The 20,340-nt window shown below is 39.9% G+C and overlaps 1 protein-coding gene across 1 annotated transcript; it reads left to right on the plus strand.

The window, feature by feature from the left end:
* Nucleotides 1–3,325: 3,325 nt before the first annotated feature.
* On the plus strand, nucleotides 3,326–20,026 carry LOC122660807 (kinetochore protein NDC80 homolog). Its single transcript, XM_043856041.1, has 4 exons — nucleotides 3,326–4,510; nucleotides 5,357–5,603; nucleotides 19,490–19,636; nucleotides 19,729–20,026. The coding sequence occupies exons 1-4, from the start codon at nucleotides 3,357–3,359 to the stop codon at nucleotides 19,960–19,962; spliced, it is 1,782 nt and encodes a 593-aa protein (XP_043711976.1). The 5' UTR covers nucleotides 3,326–3,356; the 3' UTR covers nucleotides 19,963–20,026.
* The last annotated feature ends 314 nt before the right edge of the window (nucleotides 20,027–20,340 follow it).

The raw sequence follows: 20,340 nt of genomic DNA on the forward strand, positions 1-20,340 counted from the left end.
CAAATCCAACAAGGAAGGTCGCTTTGGCGGCTGCATCCTGTCGAAACCATGAAACCCTCTTTCGAGATTTTCCAAAATTACTTACATCCTTAAACAATGTGTTATTTTATAATTTATGACAAGGGACTTTAAATGTCTTAAAATTAATACAAAAATAATAATAATTCTGTTCATCAAGGTAGGTATTCCAGCAAGTCAGAAATTGGTTCGGTTCCCAATAGAACGAACCGATAAATTACATAAAAGGGCATGCATCAAAAGAATGCCAAAAATATTTAAAATATGCATATCTGATCAAAACAGAGGGCACCACTATATAGATAACAAAAAAAAAGAGCCAACGTAAAAAATGGGACCCCAAATAGAGTCTCGTAGCCCCCTGAAAGCTCGGTCAAAGTTTTCAGCCCAAAATGGTTGACTGTACTGGTCTGACCGGTCCAACCAAACAAACCTGATTCGGTATAGAACCCGGTCCAACCAACCCGATTTGATATCGGTCCAACCGGGTTCGGGTCAACCATATCCGGGTCTAAAGTGCGGGTCATGGGTCGGGTCACCGGGTCGTGAAATGGGTGGACCCGACCCGGTCGTCACATGTTAGCAACGCCCAGAAATAATATCAAGCGCACGATAGCAAAACCCAGATGCTTCTTTTTTTTTTAAAACTTCTGTCGACGAGTGAGATCACCCGCGGTTGCTGCCGGCGCGTGAGAGAGCTTCCGGTAGCCGTCGACGGTGATCCACCCACCAAAATTTTTGATTTTCCGAGCTTTACGCCCCCATGTGATCAGATTTAATTTTTTGCCAAAAAAAAAAATCCGACAGAATGCCAGTGTCTGTACGGGTTTTTTGGAAAACTAAAAAAACCCTAAAAACCTTGATTCGAATCAAAAAATTTTCGATTACCTTATTATGTTCTACTATTTTGAATCCATATAGGTTCAAGAACGGATCTATGGAGGCTTTGATACCACATGTTAGAATAAATCGATCCGAATAGGGACAAAATCCCAAAAACCAAGATCTCCATAGGGCGTTCAAGAACACAATCAAATAAATAATAGAAAATAGGGATAGAACCACTGACCTTGTTTCGCATCCATAGTGATGATGATTGCAACGGAAAATAAATAACAAAGATCTAGGTACTTCCCCTCTATTCCCAAAGTAACTGGCCTGATGAGAATACCGTATGCGCAGGGACGATGAACACTGAATATCTCCCTCTATCTCCAGAATGCACTCCTCAATAGTGATTGAGAATAATTAGTTGTTATGAGTAGAGGGGGGACCTAGCTCTCCTTATATAGTAATCCCTATAGGGTCTGACTCATCACAGTCCCAATAGGAATTTATCTGGCCCACACTAAGCCAGTCCACATTAGACTTCTAATATAACTTAATGACCCCACTTTATTAGACCAAAATCCTAATTAGCCTGGTTTAGGGATTTAATTATGTTCATATGAAATTTTATTAGAACTAAAATTCTAATAGGTCTCAGGGTGGTTGCAGGGGCGGTTTCTCGTAGGTCTTGAAACCGTAGGTCTCCAAATCTCAAAATTAAAGGGTTATTCACCAAGACTTTCATTCCCAAGTGGATTGAAGGAAAGGGAACACCAAGGGAGCTTCCTCCTTGGCCCATTAAGATCCTAAGACCTCATTAGGTCTATGTATTCCCAGGATTTAAGAGGGGGAAAGCAAGAGAACTTCATTTAGAACATAATATGATAGAAACCCTATGTCTATCGATTGGGATGGGATTGGGAGCTTTGAGGTTAGCCAATGGAGTCAAATAGCTCCACAAAATCAAGGCCATGAGTTTCCATCGATTTTTTGGTTCCAAAGTAAACCCTAGATCGATTCTCTTCCCTCTTCCAACCCCAAAACCCAAAATAAAAGAAGGGAGAGGGCCATAATGGCTTACCTACCTCAAGGAAGTGATACTCCACGTTGAGGCTCCAAGAAGCAAGATCCTCAAGCTCCTTTTCAAGCTCCTCCACACCTCTTTTCCTTTCTCTCCTCCACGTTTTAGGTTAGGTGAGAATAATAATGAGAAGTAAAAGCCCTTTAGTTTATTTAAGGTAAATGATGCTTTAGGGTCCATTTGGTTGGGTACTAATAGAATAAAAACCAATTTTTAGGTTCAACTAGTCAAATGGGTCGGTCCAAGTTAAATGGGTCATTAAACCATATGGGTTATGAGAGCTAAATGGGTTGACCCACTAGTTCTAAATAGGAAAAAGTTTACTAAAGGGGTGGGGTCCACATAATATGGGGTCATAAATCCTTCACACGCTTCCCAAGGCAAGTGGGACCCACAAACAAAATATTCCCTATACAATTAAAATAGCCCAGGCGGTCCAAACCATGACCCGTACTTCGAGGACATCGAAGGGAAGGGTAAATAAATACATTAAGGGCTAGAACTTACTTCTCCATTGCCTATGGTGCGTCACCCATGACCCCGAATAATTTTCTCCACAGGCAAACCCGTATCATGGTCAATAATTTTGTAGCTGGGTTTGACTATCATCAAGAACAGGTCACCAGCATACAAGGCAACGGTATCTACACGACATGAGGGAGAAATAATAATTAATTATACTCCCGGGATGCGGGTATAACAGAAAGAGAGAGAGAGGGGTGCGAGAATGAGTAGTGTATATAGGGGGCGGAGGGTGGAGCTAGAATAAGGTGGTGATGGGACGACAAAGTTGTGCAAGAGACATTTTTGTAAATTTTCAATTGATTATTGAATAAGAGTAATATTTATCTTGCCAAACATAAGGTGTCTCAAATGTCTTTTTTCCAAACTTAAGACACCTCAGATGTAATTTACTCAAAATTTAACATAGAACTATAGAAGTGTAAATCTGTATTTTAGTCTTGAAGGTGACATGAATTTGTAATTTTTAGCTACTATTGGGTTTCCCTTTACAAAATTGTCTACCTTATGTTTGAGTTTACAAAACTAACCAATTTTGGGTTTAAGTTTACAAAATTGTCGAATACAATATTCCACCTTTCAATCATGTACATTTTTTTACCGTTTTACCCCCCAACTTCCCCTTTTCCGATAAACTCCATGGCTCCGCCGGTCCACCCTGAATTTTTATTTGCTGCTGGGGGAACACTGCTGTGCGCATCGTGCGGCCATGTGTGCGCTAATTATAGTAGCAGATAAAGGTCCGTCCACCCCAAGTCCACAAGTAGATAATTTTGTAAAGATGAACCCTCGTGGATAATCTTGTAATTAACAGAAATTAAATTTTTGGAAATGGGAATGAGTGAAATAGGCGGGAAGTAACAACAGGGGCTCCATACCTGAGAGGGAGAGAGATGAAGTGAGATAGATGAAGAGAGAGCGAGAGAAAGGGAGAGAGATGAGAGGGGGAAGACGAAGGCCGAAAGATTCCATACCTGAGCGACCCTCTGTCGACCCTCGACAGTTCACAGCCACCACCAATCACCGCGATAGCAGAGACTCTGACGCAAGCTTCTGCAGCAGCCGCCCTTCCTTCTCCTCATCCGGCATCGGCCGCGCCACCTCCTCCATTCCCGTCAACGATCGCTCGTACCAATCCAACGCCATCCGCACCGTCAACACCTATCTCTCCTCCCACTCCTTCCCCTTCTCCCTCCGCCCCCCGCTCCCCTCCGCCAAAGATATTACCGAAACCCTCCGCTTCCTCTGCCACCGTCTCGATTGGCCCGATCTTAACAAACTCGAAGAAGACCTCCCTCTCCTACTAAAACACCTAAATTGCCCTATCAAACTTAACAAATCCGCCCTCAAAGCCCCCGGTACCCCTCACACTTGGCCCTCCCTCCTCGCCGTCATCCACTGGCTTGTCCAGATCGCTCTCTACAGTGATCATGTCTCCTCTTCAGACTCCAACACTAGCAATTTTCTCGGTGATAACAAGCTCCTTCTCTATGCGCTCGACAGCTACTCGCTCTATATCCGTGGTGAAGACGATGCCGTCGATGACCTGGACCACGAATTCACTGAGAAGATGGAGCAGGAGAAGAATGCCGCTGCCGAGAAGGTTAGGTTAATGGAGGGAGAGGTCGTGAATCTCACGGCCGAGATTGAAGCACTGAGGACGGCGCCGTCCGCGAGTGTAGAGCGAGAGAAAGATAAGTCACTGTTGGAGAAGGATGTTCAGAAGTTTCATACTATTATTGAGGAGATCTCGAACGGGATTTTGCTGGTGGAGACGGCTTTGAAGGAGAAGGAGAAAGAGTTGGAGACAAAGGTTAAGGAGAATCAGAGGATTTGTGAGGAGAATGAGGAGTTGAAGAAGAGTATTGATTCGCAGACTGTGAATGCTAGGGATGTGGAGAGGATGAAAAGGGAGTTACAGGCTGTGGAGAGGGATATTGCGGAGGCAGAGGCTTCAAGGAATGTGTGGGAAGAGAAGTCGTGGGATCTTGATACTGCTCTTGGGCATAAGTTTAAGGAGCTTGAGAGCCTTTCCATTGAATGCAACCAGGCTCTTAGGAGGTGAAGTTTTCCCCTTCGTTTTGATCTCTTGCATACCATTTTGGTTTGTTTGTGCAGTTTATTTGTTTTACTCTGATTTGTGAGTGTCATTGTTTAATTTCCTGTTTTCACGTTTATATGAGTAGTACAATTTGAAATTCTGATTTATGGTAATTCCCATGAACTATTTGTCCTTTGTATACATGAAATCTCTGATTTTGGGGTCAAGTTTTTCAGTGAACATTGATTTTGACTAAATACATTGTGCCTGCCAGTAAATACCAAGCATCAAGTGTGATGCATTTTAGCTAGGGTCCCAATAATCTTACTGGTGTGTAGATTAGATGAACATTGACGGTGAACTCTACCAGAGCTTCCTTATTATAATTTTGCTGCTGTCTCTTGCATTCATTGGCTCACACTAGCAAAAAGCAAAGTCTAACTCTGATTTTCATGGCAAGTGATCCTGGAGTTTTTTCCTGGGGACATGTAATCTTTTATCTCTGTTAATGCTCACTGTTTCACTATTGCCTCTTTTTTTTTTTTTCTTTCTTATAAATATTTTTTTTTAGTGTGAAGAAATGCACTGGTGATTGGCCTTATTAATTTTTCTTATACAGATTCTTGGTGAGGCACTTAACACCAATTCTTTCCTTTTCCTTTCCCTACCATGGCTGTATGACAGTCTATGTACACTAAATTTATATCCATGAGGCCATGATAGATTCATCTTTGGGAATATTCTTATTGTTTGTTAGTTGTTTTCTTTTATCCTTTTCATTTTTTGGTATGTTCATTGTCCATTTCAGGTGTACATCATAGCACACATTGATTCTATTTAACTTCATTCCTTTTTATTGTTTTCAGGTTAAAGCTTGGAAATGAGTTTCAATATGTCCTTAATGCCAAAGGATCAACACCTGATGAAGTCTTAGGGATCGACTACAAATCTAATATTAAACCTGCACTCACTTCGTTAGTTGATAGCATAAGTAAAAGCTCTGTTACAAAGTTGGAGGAGTTGATTTCGCTTCAGCAACAGTCAGTAGACAATGATTCTAAGCTTGAGTCAAAAAGAAACCGTCTTGCTGCGCTCCAGTCCAGAGTTGATGAAGTAGGTTTTTTGGAACTCTTTGCAAATACAATACCATGCATTTCCCCCGTATTTTTCATTGGATAATCCTTGTGGAAACTGGTTCGTTTTTTCTTTCATTTCTATGATAATTCAAGCTATTTCTCTTCACCAACAATTTCACTTATGGAGAAAAGGTTATTAGATGATTTCAGCCATTTACAAAATTTATATGACAATGCTTCAGACACAGACACGATAGATAAAGACAAAATAAAGTTGTGAAGTAGAGGTAGAAGATGGGAAATAGTAACAAATATAGAAATAAAATAGGCAATATTAGTTTTTTGAGTACAAGTTAGAATACCTTTATGAAGAGTGATTGGAAAGTAGTGAAGGAAGAATCCCTAGGCAAAGATTCTGATGAAGTAAGGTGATAACGAAGGATCATCAGGGATCGTTGAAGTCATCTTAGGACGCGCTTATCTACCTACAATTGCTTAGATGGAGAAGTAGTAGTAGTAGAGTCAGTAGGAAGAATAGGTGCAACAATAGGTGGAGGACTAGAAGATCAGTGATGTAGATTTATCACCAAACTAGCCTTCTTTGCTTAGGAATAAGCATAGTACTAAATCTCGCCGAAATTTCGGAATTTCTGTAATTTCGGTGAGGTTGAGATAAAATGAACCATCAAATTGAAAAAGACCATATTCCGGTTGAAATTTCAGCCAGTTGTGACATTTTGCCGAAATATCGGCTTACTGTTACAAAGCCTAGTTATAAAAGGGCAGAAACTCGTGGGTCTCAATCGACCTCACTAGAGTGTTCTTTTTGCTCCCATTTTGACCTCAAAGGCTGGTTTTTGCAATTTTGAGGTTCATTCTTCGAATTTTCGTTGCATCAATGCCGGAAATACTTGGGAAACACTGTATTGAAGCTTTCTAGCACATATTTAAAGTCTTCTTCACTGTTCAAAGTAAAAGGTTTTTTTAAAAAAAAAAATAAAAATATGATCAATATATGTTGGTTGGTGATGAATTTATTATATGTTAGACATCGGAGCCTGACCTACAACCTCATGGTGTCAATTTTTTCTCTCTGTATACTATTTTTTAAAATTTCTGCGATTTTCCTAGAACAAAAGTAGGAAAAAATTAGGGGTTATGTAAACTGGATGGGGATCAATTAAATATATGTTAGACACCAATGGCCGATCTACGACGTTGTCTAAAATATTTTTCCGCCAATAATTAATTATTTTATTTTTCAGAAATTAGGAAAAATATTCAAAAATTCAAAAAAAAAGAAAAAGAAAAGAAAAGAAAAGAAAAAATAAGGAAAAATATGAGGTGTTGGTTTGAAAATTAATGAAAAATATATGAAAGTAGTTTCTACATGTTTTTGAAGTGCATTAGAGGCATATTATGGTGTATCATTTCGGTTTTGTTGTGTTAGGTCAATATTTATTTGAAAATATTTTTAAACAAATGTTTTTAATTATGAGAAAAATATAAGGGTTAGGGGACTATGACTCCCAGTCAGTGCAGTCACAGGGATGTATTGGACCGTCTTTTGTGGACGACATTTTCTCATACCTTGGCTACCCAACCCACCAGCCGTACATGTTGCCAGCGGCATCATATCACAGTAGATCAGTGGGTAGTCGTGGTTCTTCACAGTTTGGTGACCCATATCATAGGTTGGGTTACCTTTAGTATGTCGACGATGCAATTTACATGGCAACTGTGGAGGATTATACTTGTTTCTTCTCCCAAACTATGACTTGACATTCATATGTCCTTCAGTCAGAGAACAATGCACGTTGACTCCAGCAGACCATGAGCGGGGTAGATCCAGGAAGGCTCAATAGTTATTACTAGTAGACAGTTGTATTAAGATTTACGAAAGTGTATGTGTATTGAGTCTATTGACTATTGTAATCTTGGCTATGCACTTAATTCTATGATTATGACTTTATGAGTTTAAAGGCTACCATTGACTTTATCTTTGTATGATTTACTTGTTTAAATTGCTTATTATGTCTTGTAGTACTTAGACAATGTGTATTTAACTAATTATACGACTGGATCTGACTGTATATTGTCAATCAAGGGTGCAAATCCAAAATACCACTTTGAGTGACTATTTTTGCAATATGAACATTTAAATATGTTTATATAACTTAAAATAAGGTTTATTTGGCCTAAAACCCACTGAAATTGGGCCTGAAAAATACCAAATTTTGGCAAAATTTTGATATGTCGGCCATTTCGACCTGACTGAGCCTGCCGAGATGAGATTTTAAACTATGACAACATGTCTAGGGTTGGGTTGTATACATGTGGGCGTTTGATCCCATGGGTTTTCAGTGTAATAGGCCAGTTTTATAGGCCTAAACTATGGTTAATAAGGTTGCGTACAGGATTAGTTTAGTTTTGATACTTAGTTTTATTTTTAAAGTCTTTCGTTTTTAAATTGAGTTGGGTCCAAGCAGGTCCAAGCAGTGGTTCAATTTACGTGATTTTAGTAGTTCTCTTTTTGTTAACAAAAACAATGAGAGTGTAATGCTTGAATGATCTTGTGATCACCCCAAGGCTCTTATTTATAATAAAGAAACAAAGTACAATGGACAATAATGCGCTGCTGTAGCCGACTCTACAATGGGAGTCGGCTACTCATAAAAATAAAGCCCTAAATGACCAGAATACCCCCACGGTATTTTGGAGTACATAATTTAACACTCGCTCTCAAGTTGGAGCATAGATGACAAACATGCTTAACTTGACCAGAATAGGATGAAACAATCGAATAGTAGTCCCTTCGTGAAGATATCAGCTAGTTGATCACCATATTTTACAAACGGAACACAAACCAATCCTGCTTCTAACTTCTCTTTGATGAAGTGCCTATCAATCTCCACATGTTTGGCACGATCATACTGTACAGGATTATAAGCAATATTGATCACCGCCTTGTTGTCACAATACAACATTATAGGAAGACAAACAGGAACACCAAGGTCTTGTAGTAAACCCTTGAGCCATAACAACTCGCATATACCTTGTGCTATAGCAAGGAATTCTACTTCAGCACTAGATCGAGCAACCACATTCTGTTTCTTACTACGCCAAGTGACAAGATTCCATCCTACAAAGGTACAATAGCCTGAGATAGACTTTCTGTTAGGAGAACCAGCCCAATCAGCATCTGTATAAGCCTCCATCCGTAGGTGATCTTGAGGAGACAGAAGAATCCCTTTCCTTGGAACTAACTTCAAGTAACGAAGAATACGAAGAATAGCTTCCATATGAGAAGAGTAAAGATCATGCATAAACTAACTCACAAGACTCACTGCTATAGCAATGTCAGGGCGCGTATGTGAAAGATAAATCAGCTTCCCTACCAAACGTTGATATTGACCCTTATCAACAGGTTCACCCTCCTCCTTGAGCAGCACATTAGCATCCATAGGGGTATCAGAAGGATGGCAGTCTAATAAAATCTCAGACAATAAATCCAGGATATACTTCATTTGAGAGAGAAAGATGCCCTTTGAAGATCGGGCAACTTCAATTCCAAGGAAGTACCTTAGTTTCCCCAGATCCTTAATTTTGAACTCCTGTCCAAGAAACCTCTTCAGTCGATTAACTTCATCACCATCATTTCTGGTCATCACAATGTCATCAACATAGACTATGAGAGTGGTAATCTTATCACCCATCCTTTTGTGTTTGAGTATGATCAGCATTACTCTGTTTATATCGCACAAAAATCATAGCCTTGTGAAACCTACCAAACCACGTTCGAGGTGATTGTTTCAGCCCATAAAGTGCCCTCTTCAATTTGCAAACCTTGCCTGAGTTTTGTCACATGAGAAACCTGGTGGAATATCCATGTATACCTCCTCATCAAGCTCACCATGGAGGAAGTCATTCTTCACATCCAACTGTTGTAGATCCCATCCCAGATTTATAGCATAAGACAATAATAATCTGACAGTGTTGAGTTTGGCAACTGGAGCAAAAGTTTCTTGATAATCAATTCCATATATTTGGGTGAATCCCTTGGCTACAAGTCGTGCTTTATATCTATCCACAATGCCATCCACTTTCTGCTTCACCACAAATACCCACTTACATCCCACTGGTCTTTTCTTTGGAGGAAGATTTACAAACTCCCATGTATCTTTTTTTTTTTTTTTTGTAAAGCTTTCATTTCTTCCATCATTGCTGCCTTCCACCTTCCATCTATTAAAGCTTTCTGCCAATTCTGGGGAATATGAGTAGAATAAAGAGAAGAAATAAATGCACGAAAATATGGAGAAAGGGAGTCTTAAGAGACAAAATGAGAGATGGGGTGTTGAGTACAAGTCCTAGTACCTTTGCGAAGGGCAATAGGTAACTCAGGCGAAGGGATCTTACCAGATGAAGAAATTGGCTTTGGATCTAGGGTTGGTAACTGGATGGGTACTGTTGCTTCAGTGGATTGAAGCTGCTTGCTTCTGGTACGACTCTTCTGATAGGCTTGAATAGTAGAATTATCAATTGTCCTCTGAAATTCACCAATGGTTTTTTGAATTGGAGTGATCTCCCTTTGAACAAGACCTTCATCTATAGGCTCCCTCTGTGTAGGATCCCCTTCTCCCGAAATAGGGAGAGGGGCAGGAGTAGGTAGGGCAGCAATAGGTGGAGTAGAAGCATAGTTGTCACGGCGGCATGACGGTCCAAATTGGTGGAGGCCTGTCTAAGCGCTTAGGTGGTAAAGCAGCCGCCTAAGCGGAGCTTAAGCGGTAAATGCGGTCTAATGTTAGTTCCCCCCCCCCCCCCCAAACACTCAATACATGATGGCATGATGCATCATAGTATCATACCTTATATCGTTAAAAATTAAATTTAAGCCACCTTAAGTGATCAAAATGAAAAATCCATGATACATAAAAATTCAGAATAATCAGACATCATAATGTACATAAACTAATAAACTATAAAGAATTTCATTACCCCAAAAAAAGAAAAAAGATTACATATGTAGATGTATAATCCCATTAGTGATCATAATTCAGTGATTCATTCACTGATTCACCATTATTCCATTACAAATAAAACAGAGAAGAAGCAGCAGCAGGCAAAGAAGAAGAAGAAGAAGTTAAAAAAAAAAAAAAAAACAGAGAAGAAGCAGCAGTTAAAAAAACAAACAGAGAAGAAGCAGCAGTTTAGTGTGTTACAGAGAAGAAGTAGGCAGCATTAAGTCATTAACCACACCAAAAAAAAAGAACAGAGAAGAAACAGGCAGCAGTAAATCAAGCATGCAAGCAAAAAAAACAGAGAAGCAGCAGCAGGTTAATGCGTTAAAGAGAAGAAGAAGCAGAGCAGCTATCCAAGCAAAAAAGAAAAAGGGAAGTAGCTGGCAGCAGCAGCATGCGTTACAAAGTACAGAGAAGAAGAGCAGTTAACCAAGCATTCAAGCAAAAACAAAAAAAAAAACCAGAGAAGCAGCAGCAGGTTAGTGTGTTAAAGAGAAGAAGAAGCAGAGCAGCTATCCAAGCAAAAAAGAAGAAGCAGAAGCAGCAGCAGGCGATACCAAAAAAAAGAAAAAAAAAAGAGTAGAAGAAGAAGACGAGAGAAGAAGAAGACGACTATGGAGTAGGGGCTACTAACTACTTACCTTGCCGGAGACGGAAAGATAGTAACTAGGAGGAAGCTTTGCGGCCTTCGTGACTTCGTCTGAGTCTAGTTGCCAGAATAGCAGTGCCGGAAAAGAGGAACTAGGAAGAAGCTTTGCCGCCTTCGTTTGCTCAGAGTCGCAGAGTGTTAGACTTCGCAGATAGAAAAATTGGTCGAGGGTGTTTTTCTTTTTGAGAAGTTTTAGGTTTTTAGCTTTTAGGGATTTGAGTTTTGTATGATCCCATGTAGCAGCATTACACGAAATACTTGTACATCAACAAATAAAAAATAAAGAAACAGAATAAAGGAATAATGCATGAAAAAAAAAAACCACACGAGAGGCAGCCGACTTGACCACATGGGCCACCAAGGTGTTGCTTTAACCGCCTTGGCGACGCCTAGTTGGTCAAGGCTCCTGCCTTTCGTGACTCATAAAGCGTACCATCGCTTATCACATGGATTCCCACTTGGATGCCAAGGCGGCGTCTATGCGACGCCTTGACAACTATGAGTAGAAGGATCAGGGTTAGACTCAGGTTGGACATGCGGAAGAGGGAGAGAAGCCTCAAGAGTCATTACATCTTCACTAAAATTCTCCCCCTGAAGAGATGGTGATGAATAATAGGATAAGGCTTCATGAAAAATAACATCTATACTCACCACAGTACGTCTGGTGGGAGGATAATAACACTTGTATCCTTTCTGGGTTGCAGAGTAACCTAAAAAAATACAATGGAGTCTGTGAGGCTCAAATTTACCAGGGGATCTAGTATCCCTAGCATAATAGACACAACCAAAGACCTTAGGAGGAACAACAAAGGAGGACGAGCCATGTAAAAGTTCAGCAGGGGTACGAGAATCAAGGACCCGAATGGGCATCCTATTAATGAGGTAAGCTGCTGTGAGGACAACATCCCTCAAATATTGGGTGGGAACATGACGGGCAAACACAAGTGCCTTAGCCACTTCCAATTAGTGGTTATTTTTTCTTTCTGCTACTCCATTTTGGGTTGGTGTTTCGACACAACTGGTTTGGTGAATAATCTCGTAGGTAGCAAGGTATTTTTGGAATTGACTTTCTATATATTCCTTGCCATTGTCATTCCTCAGGATTTTGAGGGTGACATTGAACTAGGTTTGAACCAATTTATGAAAGTGCTGAAAACATGAAAACTTCACTTTTATTGTTTATCATATACATCCATGTATTCCTAGAGTGGCAGTTAATAAAAGAAACAAACCAACGATGGCCAGAAATAGAAGTTTTACGACTAGGACCCCACACATTAGTATGAATCAGATTAAAAAGAGAAATGCTTCTTTTATTAGAAATAGAATAAATTGAACGAGTCTGTTTGGCTAGAACACAAGCCTCACAAAAAAATTCATCTTTATTACATTACTTAACTAGTGCTGGAAATAAAAGAGATAAAATCCCTAAGGGGGGTGACTTAAGAGAGAATGCCATTGCTGTAATTCAGAGGAGACCGAGGAATTCTGATATAGTTGATAAGGTAATGCAGCCGGAGAACAACCATCATCAACCAGGTATAATCCACCATGCAATCTTCCACATCCAATTGTCTTCCCCGTTACCAGATCCTGAAAAACACAATGGGACAGAGAAAAAGTTACTTTGCAATTCAAATCTCGAGTACGACTACTAATGGAAAGAAGATTAGTAGTAAATTTAGGAATATGCACAATGGAAGATAAAGTAATGGAAGGGGAGCAACGGATGGAGCCTTTTTCCGAAACAGAGGATAGGGATACATTGGCTACTCTAACCTTGTCTTGACCGAAAGTGGGAGAATACTTGTGGAAAAGGCTAGAGGATCCATCATATGATCAGTGACACTGGAGTCTATAATCTATGGACTGGAAACTACCGATGCATAGTGACCCACAAATGAAATACCTAGAAGGGAAAAATTGGAACCTGATGGGGTGGAAGAATTAGCAGGAGTCAATGTAGTAGAAGCAGCCGAAGCCTTTAACATACGATGAAAAACCTTTAGTTCTTCCTGAGAGAGACCAAATTCAGAAGTGGGAGTGGTGGTAACAACTTCAGTGTGATTAGCCTTGTTTAGATTTTCCACTACCACGTTTAACCTCAAAGTCAATAGGTTTTCCATGGAGTTTCCAACAGGTGTGATGGGGACATCAGTCCCATTCCTAAAGACTTTCGAAGAGTTTACCAACGAAGACTGCGCAGACATCTTTAGCTTGGATCAGGCTCACTTTGGTTGGACGGAGATTTCTTTCGAAATGGATTGTGGTGCTGAACTGGAGTACTTTTGCTGGCCTAAGTAATTTTAATCTTTTATTGTGATTTGGGTCATATGTAATTTTGGTTAAGTTTGGTTCAATTTTTTTGGGTTCAGTTTTTGGTTCAATTTGTGGTTCTTTATAATTTTGGTCTAGGCCCAGGCCCACTTGGATCAGCCCCTTAAGTTGACTAGTGGACTTCTTGGAACTTGTGCTCCATTAGTTTTTAGGAAACAACTCAGCTATTGGGTGTGTCCCTATGTGGTGGTCTTCCCAAGGGGAGGCCAATAATTTTCTATTGTTTTGTTTCTTATTTAAGCTGTGTACAGGCCATTCGGCCATGTAATGTTGAATGTTAAGAAATGAAATGAAACAAGCTATTGGCTCTTGGGTCTCCTCCTCCTCTCTTGCGTGGAGCATCTTTTCCCCTCAACCCCCCAAATGGATTTTCTTCTTCTTCTTCTCTCCTTCTCTGTTACAGCAGCACATCAGGTAAGTGGTTAAGTTATTTGTTTCCCTTCTTCCCCACTCCCTCTTTCTTTCCCCCCCCCCAATCGAACGTGCCTTGTTCTTCTTTCTTTTCTGTTTGTTACATTATCTGCTCTACCCCATTCCCCCCTACTCGAATGCATGCTCATCATTCCCCCTCCCCTCCCTGTCGTGATTCCTAATTTGGAACCTTGAACCATTGTTAGTATCTAATCCGTTTTCACCTATACTGCTGTTAAACTTTATGCATCTTCTTCATACTTTGCTTATGTCTTATTTTCTATTGGAATGCATGCCTAGGACTGGTTATAGCATGAGTTCTTTTTAGAGTATTGAAAGATCTCTGCACTTGATATTGGTAATTTTTGTTCTTGCTTCCCCACCCCCATGTTGCCTACCATGTGTTTGTTGAATTGATGCATGTTGCTTAGACCTATATTGTTCACTGCTACAATAAAATTTTCTGTTTCATTAACTCATGTAGGCTTGTATATGCTGCTGTCCATCCCATTTCATACCTACAGTCCCTTGAGTATATACTCATTATTGTCCCTATTATGCAACCGATGTCTAGCTTCTAGGTAATCCCCTACATCAAGGTGGCTTTGGTATGATTGGGTTTATTGCAATGTTCACATTTTACCACACCCTTGGTAGAATCAGCAACAGTGCGTGGAGACCCATCAGATAACATAGAACCAGATCCGGTGTGGAGAGCAGAACCTCAGTTGGAGAATGTAACATAGCAGCGTGGCAGCTCTCTTCAGTATAAACCTATGCATGGGACTGTTCCAAGGTGGGAAAAGGAGACCTACTAAGCACTTGAACACGAATCTGATCGTATTCAACATTCAAACCAGCAAGAAAGTCATACACCCTCATTTTATCCACATGCTTACAATAGGCAACAATGTTGGTTGCATTGGTAGGCTGATAATCAGAATAATGGTCCAGGCTGTCCCCACAAACTCCTAAGGGCAGCATAGTACTGTGAGATGGTTAAGTCCTTCTATGTAATATCGTGAAGCTTCGTACATATTTCATATACCTGAGCATCATTCCCCACCTGATCGTAGGTTTCTTTGCAGCAGTCCATATTTTGGTGGCTGTATCATGGAGTAAATAGCTACTAGAAAGCTCCGGTTGCATGGAGTGCAACAAGAAAGACATAACCACAGCATCATTGGAAACCCATCGATCCTGGAGAGGACCCTCATCAACTGGTTTCACAGTGGTTCCAGTGAGATGTTGAGTAAGACCAAGACCAGCAATGGTCAAATATGTAGATCTGGACCACATCAAGTAATTAGTACCATTCAGCTTAATGGCAGCAGCAAGAGGAAGATAGTTTTTCCTTGTCTGTCCTTCAACTCCGGAGGTAGTAGTAGTACGATTAGACATTATCACCCAATCTGATCACCAAAAATCCAATAGCAGATTGGTGCCGGTAGAACACACCAAAATTCATATTGATATAGTGGAAAAAATCGATTCTGAAAAAGGTGTAAAATTAAGATCTCCAAAAATCTTCAATGAAGCAGCTTGAAAGTGAGGTAGAGTGTTCCTTTAGGAAGGGCAGAACTGCCCTAAAAAAACCAGCTTCTTCTGACAAGTGAAACCCTAGAATTGATAGGTATCAGGGTTTTGCAAAACCCTGGCAATTGAGATCAATCTAGGGAAAGGTATGCTGTTGGTCATGAAAAAAATTGATAGATGGTGTTCACAGTGCTTGCTATGGATCTCCAACAAGAGAAGACTCGATCTCCAATGGAAGAGCTTTGATCTCCAAAAAATAAGAAGACTCCAAAAATCACAGAAGGGAACCCAACAGCTATCGATCCAAAAATATTTTTAAATCATGGAGGTAGGTGGAGGGCAGTAACTAGATCAATCTGATCACCTCTTTAGCGCTGCCCTTTAAGAAGTGTGAGAACCAAAGGAAGAAAAGACGAAAACAAAAAAGGTGGAAGAAGAGAGAGACGATGGAAGAGGGTAGTTGCTTTGTAACCTAGATCAGATGTGTTGGCTCTGATACCATGCTAACAGAACAATGAGAGTGTAATGCTTGAATGATCTTGTGATCACCCCAAGCCTCTTATTTATAATAAAGGAACAAAGTACAATGGACAATAATGCACTGCTGTAGCCGACTCTACAAAGGGAGTTGGCTACTCATAAAAATAAAGCCCCAAATGACCAGAATACGTGGAGGTATTCTGGAGTACATAATTTAACACTTCTATTTGCTTTTAAGCAATGTAAGTTGGGCTGGATTAGGACTTTATAAGTTCAGCCATGTTTTGAGTCTATTTCCTTTAGTATTTCAGTTTCCTAGTTAGTTTAGGTTGCTTAATTGATTAAGGATTGGGTTGGGCCCATAGTTGTCACGGCGTCACGGCGATCCAAGTCGGTGGAGGGGTGTCACGTCGATATATCGACATGTCGACCATGTTTTATTTTTTATTTTCTCTATTTTTAATGTGTTAATAGATGTATACTCAAGCCATGTTTTATTTTTTCTCTATTGTTTCTCAAGTTTTAAGAAGAAAATTCAGAAATCGAAGAGGGAAAGAAGACAGGAAGAAGAAATCGAAGAAGAAATCGAAGAGGGAAAGAAGAAATCGAAAGAAATTGAAGAGGGAAAGAAGAAATCAAAGTGGGAAGAAGAAATCGAAGACAGGAAGAAGAAATCGAAGAGGGAAAGAGAGACAGGAAGAAGAAATCAAAGAGGGACGCCATGGTGTAGGTCGCCATGCAAGCCTCTCCAGTGCCAGGACGCCATGACAACTATGGTTAGGCCTATCCTTTTTAGTGTAGGAGTCTATTTTTGAGTTTTTTTATATAAGGTTGTAAGGGGGACAAGCATTGAACACGAATTTTGATTAATGAAAAGCTTTTTGCTGCTCTTCTTCTCCATTGGAGATTTTTTGCCTTGTCTTTGATCAAGGCTCAAGGAATCGGTGTTTGATCTGATTAACACCTTGTGTTGGGAAGCCCGGGCGGATTGTTTGGAGGAATCGGTGTTTGATCCGATTGACACCTTGCAATGGGAAGCTCGGGTGGATCGTTTGATGGTTTTATTGCATCCTCTACTACTGTTCTTCAAGTTCAAAGGTTCTATTTCAGCTTGCTGCCATTAACAAGTACAAGCCTTCCAAACCTGCAACTTGGATCTCCCTTTCTAGATCATATGCAAGGTGATTTTTGAGATCTACCAAACCAGCCATCCATTTGAGCTTAGATTTGCACCATACCTCCGTTAACCCTAATTTGGGAGTGATTCAAACTTGACCTAATTCCTGTGGCCTGATTTGAATATATTCTCATATTTCCCATTCTGTCCGTACCCCGTTAAAGCAATTTCAGTTCAACCATAATCGATTCTGATTTCATGCAGAATAACTAGCTGATTTCAGGATATATCAATTCTGAAATTAGTAACCTAATCATATCTCTTAAGCCTAGTTCCAGTACCCTATTTACCATTATACCCTCACTCCTACCCCAACTAGGATTCCTCCATAACTTCAGATTTCGTCATCTGATTTAACTGTAACTTTCAGCATCTCTTCTCTCCTATAAAATCCACACTCGACCTAACTTTCAATACTAATCCCACATTTCCATCTGCCCTGTGGAGTCTCTCACAAGTTGGAAAAGCAAAATCTAAACAGAAAAATGGATATTTTGTTTAAGGATTGCTTTTCACCTGCCATTTCTTAGTCCATGTTTGGTTGATAGGGAAGTTGATTGGGCATTTGGCCTCTCCTGCTATTCCTTCCTGTCAAGTTAATATCTACCCTGTCCCCATGGTTTGAGGTATCGATATCAGATCAGTCATATTGGGCTGTTTGTATCAGTATCGGCGCAAACCGATCTTTTTGCTGAAAGTTTTGACCTCCTATTGAGAGGCAAGAATGGTTGATGGACTTGCAAATTGTTTTGTTTGTGACCTTTTGGGGACTTGTAAAATGAGGAGTTGGCTTAGCTGTTAACTGACTGCTTTAAATTTTTATTCTGTTAGTAGGAGTGGCATCAGTTATTGGGACCATGTAGTTGGACTATAGTGCTAACGAGTTTTTTCCTAGATGCTTAGAATTTGGGGCAGGAATTGCTACTTTGTTAGAAGTCTACCAACTACCATAGGGATGTGATGGTACGGTTGTTATTTAGTTGCTGAATTTATTCATTAATAAAGTTGAGATATTATTAGTAAACTACTAATCCTTGGTAAAAAGGGTGGTATGACAGCAGTTGTGCAGGGCTTGACACAATCACCTCCCAATTTGTGCCATGTGACACATAATTTGGAAATTTTCAGCATATGGATAGGTAGGGTCCAACTTGGATTAGCAATATATCAGATTTTGGGGTCTAACTCCGCCCATTTGTATTGGATTATTCCTTGTTTATTTTCAAATGGCTAGTCTGTGTTGCTCTTATCTTTAACTCTTTAACTGAACTTTGACAGTATTTTGCGTGCGTAAAACTCGATTGAGCTGAAATTTATAGGTAAATATAGAGAACAATGTGACCTACCTGTGCACCAAATTTGATTGCCATGTGAGCTTCCACATGGCAGATATAAGTGGACCTTTGTGCATGGCGTGGCACAATGGCCATTGTGCTACCACTCACTTTTTTGTGCATCGAAATTGAGGAGGCTTAAAGTATCTTTTCCTGCTGCTGCAATTTCTAAACAAGTTAATTTTAGAGTTATAGTCTGATTTATTGCCTACAACTCTGTACGGCTGCTGATTGTTGGGTTAATATTTAACCGTCAACTCATATTTTAATTGTGACCCTACAATGCAAATACTTTTGATTAATAACCCGAGATCCTTTATATCCCAGTTCTTAGATGAAGTTCCAATTAATTTCCAAATAGTGGATTTAAAATAAATAGGTATTTTCTTGAGTAACACGATGCTTACCCATGCTGTTCTGGCAAGTTGCTACATGATTATGGACACAAATCTTAAGAGTTGCACTCAGCAGTTGTTTGAAATACTGTCTTGTTTATGTTAGAGGTGGGAATGTGTATTAACTTTTGAGCTGCCAAATTGTCTGCCTTCATAGGTTCTGGAATGATTGATGGTTTTTGAACTATACTAAAGCAATTAAAAGATTGTGGTTTGTTATGGAACTGCCCCAGAAATCTGAAAACAGTCTTGCAAATCTCAAGATTGGGTCTCACTTTTGACTGAAGTTTGGATTTGAGGAATGGAAGTTCATATAATGTTTGTTTCTTGTTTACTTGAATATGTTACTTAAGCCCTCTTCATTAGATGGATACTCATTTGCCAGGTTTTACATAAAAGATTCTTTCTTTTATCTCTATTGTTTTTGTTCTTATTATCTAATTGGATGCAGTTGTGATACAAGTTAATTAATTTTTCAAATTGTTAGAATTCATTCCAAAATGGGGGAAAGATCACATTGGTAGTCAAATTATGTTTGGAGGGCTGCTAAGCGTATCCTTGATTCCTTCTAATGAAAAAATTTCAGGGTGAAGCTCAACTGAACATGTTGAAGAAGGAAATACAAGATTGCACATCTAGATATGCAGTGGAAGCCAAGAAAAAGGTGGAAGACATTGAGAGGGAGATGCATGAGATGGATATGGTGGAAAGAGAAGCAGAAGAATCTTGGAAGGTATGTCCTTGTTTCCCACTTCTGCTGAAGCATATGATGGGAACTGTAAATGCATCAACGGGTTTGGATCAATGCGGAATTTTTTGGTGCAGGCTTCCAAAGCAAATCTACAGCTTGTGATTGAACAAACTGAAGAAGAAACTCAGATGTGTGCTCGTGAACTGGTAATGTTGGTTGATTCAATCTCAAAGTATAAAGAGTACGTGGAGTCCAAAATCTTCTCAATGAACAATGATCTCTCGGACAATGCTAAAGCTGTGGCAGATGCTCACAAGCACTCCTTGACGGCACAGTTTGGTACTCTCTGTGATGTAGGACTTATCTGACTCAAAGCTGCAGTTTTTATTTTTTTGCTGCTTACTGTTGTTTCTCCCCTGCTTTGCTTGATGGATCTCTGCCTTAACTGTCTTCTTTACCTGCAGTGTTTGGTGGGGATGTTGGTGGTCTTGTTTTTTTTTTGAGGGGGGTAGAGGGGAAGGAGGGGGGAGGGGGGGGGGGGGGGACTATTAATTGATCTAATTGATCCCTCTTTTACATGTTGACATGTTCGTACTTGTGAATAGATGTTATTTTGTGTTACTATAAACAGTTCATTATTTGAATTTTGAATGGCATTGCCCTAGCTCAAGTTGAGTGGTCAGGGTGTCCAAAGTTTAAAAACTCAGAATCGGGTATTGGATCAGTCTCTCCATTGATTCCTATCT

Source organism: Telopea speciosissima, chromosome 5 (genome assembly GCF_018873765.1).
Source record: "Telopea speciosissima isolate NSW1024214 ecotype Mountain lineage chromosome 5, Tspe_v1, whole genome shotgun sequence".
Taxonomy (NCBI): Eukaryota; Viridiplantae; Streptophyta; class Magnoliopsida; order Proteales; family Proteaceae; genus Telopea; species Telopea speciosissima.